This window comes from Nerophis lumbriciformis, linkage group LG36 (assembly GCF_033978685.3).
Source record: "Nerophis lumbriciformis linkage group LG36, RoL_Nlum_v2.1, whole genome shotgun sequence".
In the NCBI taxonomy this organism is placed as follows: Eukaryota; Metazoa; Chordata; class Actinopteri; order Syngnathiformes; family Syngnathidae; genus Nerophis; species Nerophis lumbriciformis.
In genome coordinates this window covers 919,211-926,399 of record NC_084583.2, presented here as the reverse complement: position 1 = coordinate 926,399, position 7,189 = coordinate 919,211, and the positions used below count along the sequence as shown (strand labels likewise).

At 50.1% G+C, this 7,189-nt stretch overlaps 1 protein-coding gene across 3 annotated transcripts in view; it reads right to left on the bottom strand.

The window, feature by feature from the left end:
• Positions 1-590: 590 nt before the first annotated feature.
• The window catches only part of LOC133577067 (P2Y purinoceptor 4-like), a 28,861-nt gene continuing 22,262 nt past the window's right edge, over positions 591-7,189 (bottom strand). For all 3 annotated transcript variants that reach the window (XM_061930599.2, XM_061930598.1, XM_061930600.1), the window contains exon 3: positions 591-6,007. In XM_061930599.2, the coding sequence (XP_061786583.1) occupies positions 4,846-5,940 (1,095 nt within the window). In that variant the 5' untranslated portion in view covers positions 5,941-6,007 and the 3' untranslated portion in view covers positions 591-4,845. The remainder of the gene's footprint in view (positions 6,008-7,189) is intronic.

Here is a 7,189-nt window from a genome sequence, read left to right as displayed (position 1 = left end):
TCAATTGAATAGACTGCAAAGACAAGATATTTAACGTTCACACTGGATTATTTTTTGCAAATATTAGCTCATTTGGAATTTGATGCCTGCAACATGTTTGAAAAAAGCTAGCACAAGTGGCAAAAAAGACTGAGAAAGTTGAGGAATGCTCATCAAACACTTATTTGGATCATCCCACAGGTGAACAGGCTAATTGGGAACAGGTGGGTGCCATGATTGGGTATAAAAGCAGCTTCCATGAAATGCTCAGTCATTCACAAACAAGGATGGGGCGAGGGTCACCACTTTGTGAACAAATGCGTGAGCAAATTGTCCAACAGTTTAAGAACAACATTTCTCAACCAGCTATTGCAAGGAATTTAGGGATTTCACCATCTACGGTCTGTAATATCATCAAAAGGTTCAGATAATCTGGAGAAATCACTGCACATAAGCGATGATATTACGGACCTTTGATCTCTCAGGCATCAAAAAGCGACATCAGTGTGTAAAGGATATCACCACATGGGCTCAGGAACACTTCAGAAAACCACTGTCAGTAACTACAGTTTGTCGCTACATCTGTAAGTGCAAGTTAAAACTCTACTATGCAAAGTGAAAGCCATTTATCAACAACACCCAGAAACGCTGCCGGCTTTGCTAGGCCAAAGCTCATCTAAGATGGACTGATGCAAAGTGGAAAAGTGTTCTGTGGTCTGACGAGTCCACATTTCAAATTGTTTTTGGGAACTGTGGACGTCATGTCCTCCAGACCAAAGAGGAAAAGAACCATCCGGCTTGTTATAGGTGCAAAGTTCAAAAGCCAGCATCTGTTCGAGCCCTGCGTTCTGTTCAGATGAACGCGATCTGAGCGCGGGAGCGTTCGCATCCAGGACGCATCGTATATGTATCCGATTTATTTCCACATACCTGGATCGGATATAAAACATTCGGAACGGACATGAAAAAATCCGGTACTGGTCCCAGTATATGGGCCAAAAAAAATGGGAATTAACCTGCAGTGTGAATAAGGCCAAAGACTTTGGACACCAGTGTATCTAAATGGGCTGCCAGTGTCTCCGGACTAACAAGGTCACAAGACTTGAATGAGTAGTCAGTGCAAAAACCAAAAACTGCTTGGTGTTTAGTTTGAGATTACTCGGTCTATCTTTGGGCTACTGCTGTTCAGGTTCTTGTAGACCAGAGCCAGGTTTGAGTTCCTGTTGGGCGGAGCCTCAGAGGGCGCTTGACTCCTGGTGGCCTGCCTCCGTCCCGTCAGGGCGTACACCAGTTTAGTGTTTAATTTGAGATTCCTCGGTCTATCTTTGGGCTACTGCTGTTCAGGTTCTTGTAGACCAGAGCCAGGTTTGAGTTCCTGTTGGGCGGAGCCTCAGAGGGCGCTTGACTCCTGGTGGCCTGCCTCCTTCTCGTCAGGGCGTAGACCAGCTTAATGTTTAGTTTGAGATTCCTTCGTCTATCTTTGGGCTACTGCTGTTCAGGTTCTTGTAGACCAGAGTCAGGTTTGAGTTCCTGTTGGGCGGAGCCTCAGAGGGCGCTTGACTCCTAGCGGCCTGCCTCCTTCCCGTCAGGGTGTAGACCAAGTTAGTGTTTAGTTTGAGATTCCTCGGTCTATCTTTGGGCTACTGCTGTTCCGGTTCTTGAAGACCAGAGCCAGGCTTGAGTTCCTGTTGGGCGGAGCCTCAGAGAGGGCTTGACTCCTGGTGGCCTGCATCCGTCCCGTCAGAGCGCAGACCAGCTAAGTGTTTAGTTTGAGATTCCTCGGTCTATCTTCGGGCTGCTGCTGTTCAGGTTCTTGTAGACCAGAGCCAGGTTTGAGTTCTTGTTGGGGGCGGCGCCTCAGAGGGCGCTTGACTGCTGGCGGCCTGCCTTCTTCCCGTCAGGGCGTAGACCAGCTTAGTCTTTAGTTTGACATTCTTTGGTGTATCTTTGGGCTACTGCTGTTCAGGTTCTTGTAGACCAGAGCCGGGTTTGAGTTCCTGTTGGGCGGAGCCTCAGAAGGGGCTTGACTCCTGGTAGCCTGCCTTATTCCCATCAGGGCGTAGAACAACTTAATGTTTAGTTTCATATTACTCAGTCTATCTTTGGGCTACAGCTGTTCAGGTTCTTGTAGACCAGAGCCAGGTTTGAGTTCCTGTTGGGCAGAGCCTCAGAGGGCGCTTGACTCCTGGTGGCCTGCTTCCTTCTCGTCAGGGCGGAGACCAGCTTAATTTTTACTTTGATATTCCTCGGTCTAGCTTTGGGCTACTGCTGTTCAGGTTTTTGTAGACCAGAGCCAGGTTTGAGTTCCTGTTGGGCGCAGCCTCAGAGGGCGCTTGACTCCTGGTGGCCTGCCTTCTTCCCGTCAGGGCGTAGACCAGCTTAATGTTTAGTTTGAGATTCCTCTGTCTATCTTTGGGCTACTGCTGTTCAGGTTCTTGTAAACCAGAGCCAGGTTTGAGTTCCTGTTGGCGCAGCCTCAGAGGGCGCTTGACACCTGGCGGCTTGCCTCCTTCCCATCAGGGCGTAGACCAACTTAGTGTTTAGTTTGAGATTCCTCAGTCTATCTTTGGGCTACTGCTGTTCAGGTTCGTGTAGACCAGAGCCAGGTTTGAGTTCCTGTTGGGCGGATCCTCAGTGGGCGCTTGACTTCTGGTGGCCTGCCTCCTTCCCATCAGGGCGTAGACCAGCTGAATGTTTAGTTTGAGATTCCTCGGTCTATCTTTGGGCTACTGCTGTTCAGGTTCTTGTAGACCAGAGCCAGGTTTGAGTTCCTGTTGGGCGCAGCCTCAGAGGGCGATTGACTCCTGGTGGCCTGCCTCCTTCTCGTCAGGACGTAGACCAGCTTAATTTTTACTTTGATATTCATCGGTCTATCTTTGGGCTACTACTGTTCAGTTTCTTGTAGACCAGAGCCAGGTTTGAGTTCCTGTTGGGCGGAGCCTCAGAGGGCGCTTGACTCCTGGTGGCCTGCCTCCGTCCCGTCAGGGCGTACACCAGTTTAGTGTTTAATTTGAGATTCCTCGGTCTATCTTTGGGCTACTGCTGTTCAGGTTCTTGTAGACCAGAGCCAGGTTTGAGTTCCTGTTGGGCGGAGCCTCAGAGTGCGCTTGACTCCTGGTGGCCTGCCTCCTTCACGTCAGGGTGTAGACCAGCTTAATGTTTAGTTTGAGATTCCTTCGTCTATCTTTGGGCTACTGCTGTTCAGGTTCTTGTAGACCAGAGTCAGGTTTGAGTTCCTGTTGGGCGGAGCCTCAGAGGGCGCTTGACTCCTAGCGGCCTGCCTCCTTCCCGTCAGGGTGTAGACCAAGTTAGTGTTTAGTTTGAGATTCCTCGGTCTATCTTTGGGCTACTGCTGTTCCGGTTCTTGAAGACCAGAGCCAGGCTTGAGTTCCTGTTGGGCGGAGCCTCAGAGAGGGCTTGACTCCTGGTGGCCTGCATCCGTCCCGTCAGAGCGTAGACCAGCTAAGTGTTTAGTTTGAGATTCCTCGGTCTATCTTCGGGCTGCTGCTGTTCAGGTTCTTGTAGACCAGAGCCAGGTTTGAGTTCTTGTTGGGGGCGGCGCCTCAGAGGGCGCTTGACTGCTGGCGGCCTGCCTTCTTCCCGTCAGGGCGTAGACCAGCTTAGTCTTTAGTTTGACATTCTTTGGTGTATCTTTGGGCTACTGCTGTTCAGGTTCTTGTAGACCAGAGCCGGGTTTGAGTTCCTGTTGGGCGGAGCCTCAGAAGGGGCTTGACTCCTGGTAGCCTGCCTTATTCCCATCAGGGCGTAGAACAGCTTAATGTTTAGTTTCATATTACTCAGTCTATCTTTGGGCTACAGCTGTTCAGGTTCTTGTAGACCAGAGCCAGGTTTGAGTTCCTGTTGGGCAGAGCCTCAGAGGGCGCTTGACTCCTGGTGGCCTGCTTCCTTCTCGTCAGGGCGGAGACCAGCTTAATTTTTACTTTGATATTCCTCGGTCTAGCTTTGGGCTACTGCTGTTCAGGTTTTTGTAGACCAGAGCCAGGTTTGAGTTCCTGTTGGGCGCAGCCTCAGAGGGCGCTTGACTGCTGGTGGCCTGCCTTCTTCCCGTCAGGGCGTAGACCAGCTTAATGTTTAGTTTGAGATTCCTCTGTCTATCTTTGGGCTACTGCTGTTCAGGTTCTTGTAAACCAGAGCCAGGTTTGAGTTCCTGTTGGCGCAGCCTCAGAGGGCGCTTGACACCTGGCGGCTTGCCTCCTTCCCATCAGGGCGTAGACCAACTTAGTGTTTAGTTTGAGATTCCTCAGTCTATCTTTGGGCTACTGCTGTTCAGGTTCGTGTAGACCAGAGCCAGGTTTGAGTTCCTGTTGGGCGGATCCTCAGTGGGCGCTTGACTTCTGGTGGCCTGCCTCCTTCCCATCAGGGCGTAGACCAGCTGAATGTTTAGTTTGAGATTCCTCGGTCTATCTTTGGGCTACTGCTGTTCAGGTTCTTGTAGACCAGAGCCAGGTTTGAGTTCCTGTTGGGCGCAGCCTCAGAGGGCGATTGACTCCTGGTGGCCTGCCTCCTTCTCGTCAGGGCGTAGACCAGCTTAATTTTTACTTTGATATTCATCGGTCTATCTTTGGGCTACTGCTGTTCAGTTTCTTGTAGACCAGAGCCAGGTTTGAGTTCCTGTTGGGCGGAGCCTCAGAGGGGGCTTGACTCCTGGTGGCCTGCATCCATCCCGTCAGGGTGTAGACCAGCTAAGTGTTTAGTTTGAGATTCCTCGGTCTATCTTTGGGCTGCTGCTGTTCAGGTTCTTGTAGACCAGAGCCAGGTTTGAGTTCCTGTTGAGCGGAGCCTCAGAGGGCGCTTGACTACTGGCGGCCTGCTTCCTTCCCATCAGGGCGTAGACCAGCTTAGTGTTTAGTTTGAGATTCCTCGGTCTATCTTTGGGCTACTGCTGTTCAGGTTCTTGTAGACCAGAGCCAGGTTTGAGTTCCTGTTGAGCGGAGCCTCAGAGGGCGCTTGACTCCTGGTGGCTTGACTCCTGGTGGCCTGCCTCCGTCCCGTCAGGGCGTAGACCAGCTTGGAGCGGTAGTGGTCGCCGGCCAGGAGGTACAAGACGGGGTCGATGCAGCTGTTGACGCTGGCGAGCGGCCGGGTGATCTTGTAGGTGAAGTTGACAATGTTGAGGACTCTGCAGTCCAGGTTCAGAACCCGGGCGGTGTAGTAGAGGGTGCGCGTGATGTGGAAAGGGACGAAGCTGACGGCGAACACGACCAAGACCACGATGATGAGCTTGATGGATTTTTGACGGGAGGCGGCGCCCGCTAGGCCCTGTCTGGGTCGGCACAAGGCCCGCGCCATCAGGCAGTAGCACACCACGATGACCAGGAAGGGGACGCCGAAGAGCAGCGCCATGACGACGGAGCTGTAGTCCACGTACTCCTCGAAGGAGTCCTGGCTGGTGGTGTCGTGGCAGATGGTGTCGTTGTCCCGCCTGGAGGTGGTGACGAAGACGAGGTTGGGCACCAGGCAGACGGCCACCACGGCCCACACGGCGCCGCACGCCATATGAGCGTGGCGGGACTTGACCAAGGTGAGCGCCTTGATGGGGTGGCAGATGCCCAGGTAGCGGTGCGCGCTGATGCAGGTGAGCAGCAGGATGCTGCAGTACAGGTTGGCGTAGAAGAGGAAGCGCACTATTTTGCACGCCGCCACGCCGAAGGGCCAGTGGCTGCGGTTGGCATAGTAGTAGACGAGCGTGGGCAGCGACAACACGTACAGGAAGTCGGTGAGCGCCAGGTGGAACATGAAGACCACGCTGGGGTTCCACGGGCGCATCTTGGCGAAGGTCCACAAGGCGGTGGCGTTGAGGAGGAAGCCCAGCACGAACACCAGGCCGTAGGAGACGGGGAGGAGGACGTACTTGAACTCCTCGTCAAAGCGGCAGCTGGCGTTGAAGATGGGGATGGAGAACGTCGACTGGTTGGACGAGGCCAAGGGGAGCGTTTCCATGACGACCTCTGGGGTCCAGCATCCGAGGCAGGAGACGAGGAGGTCACCATCCGGGGAAGAGCGAGCTCTGAGGTGGACACACAATACAAATAATGATGTACAAACGTTTGTACATACATATATATATATATATATATATATATATATATATATATATATATATATATATATATATATATATATATATATATATATATACACATAGTTTGTGGTTGAGGTACATCTATAAGAGTGTAGTCTAAAACATAACAGGAGGGGGCGCCCTCACCTATCTAGGATATGTTTTGTGCTGATGCAAGCACAAAACATTGGTCACGTTCAAGTAGATTTTTTTAATTAGCTACATGAGAGGGCCAACATATTAGAAACAGTATGATCGCTGCAAAAAAAGAGCTGATAAAATGTATAAAATAAAGAAAAACAATTTTTGGGGAAAAAATACTATAAACTAGTGGAAGTATCTGTCTGTGCAGTTAGATAAGGCATCCTAAATTAAGACCAGTGTTTCCCACAGGACAGGCATCTATTTGTGGTGGTGTGGTCGGGGGGTGGCGGCAGCAGCGCCGATGACCAAGAAGAACGCGGAGTTGGAATATAATTACAACATTTTATGTACATATTTATATACAGATTTGAACAATTAGTGATTCACTGAAATATATTTATTAATTGTGGTTCTTACAAAAAATATATCTTATAAAATATAAAAGCTAAAATGTCTCTTAAAGCTCTGCCCCTTTAATTAGTGAATACTAAATAATTTAACTTTAGCCTACTACTACAACCATATTATTTACCAGCAACATGAAGTGAAACAGAGGCAGAGCTGTCCTGCCACAGTCAGTCAACCTCCTCCTCCTCCTCCTGCTGCTGCTGAACAGGTCGCACCTGTGGTCCGGACTGTAGGCCTACCTCCTCTCCAAGTCGAGCCCTTTTCGGCCGTTGAAAATATTTTTCTATACTCATCTGTGTGAAGGAGTGAACATCCAACATTAGAATTTATTACTAACGAGCAGAAACGCTATGTACAGTGCCATCTAACCTTAAGCGGCAGCAGCTCAACACATGCAGGGTTCAACATTAAGGTTTTTTTCTACTTGCCCGACTTCTCAAATCTACTTGCCCCAATATTTTTACTTGTCCTGCCTAGGTTTTTTTCTGGCTGTGTAGTGCTCATGGCTTATATCTTACTAAAATTCTTCCCGTTGACTATTTACAACACTACACAGTATTTATTATTATTATTATT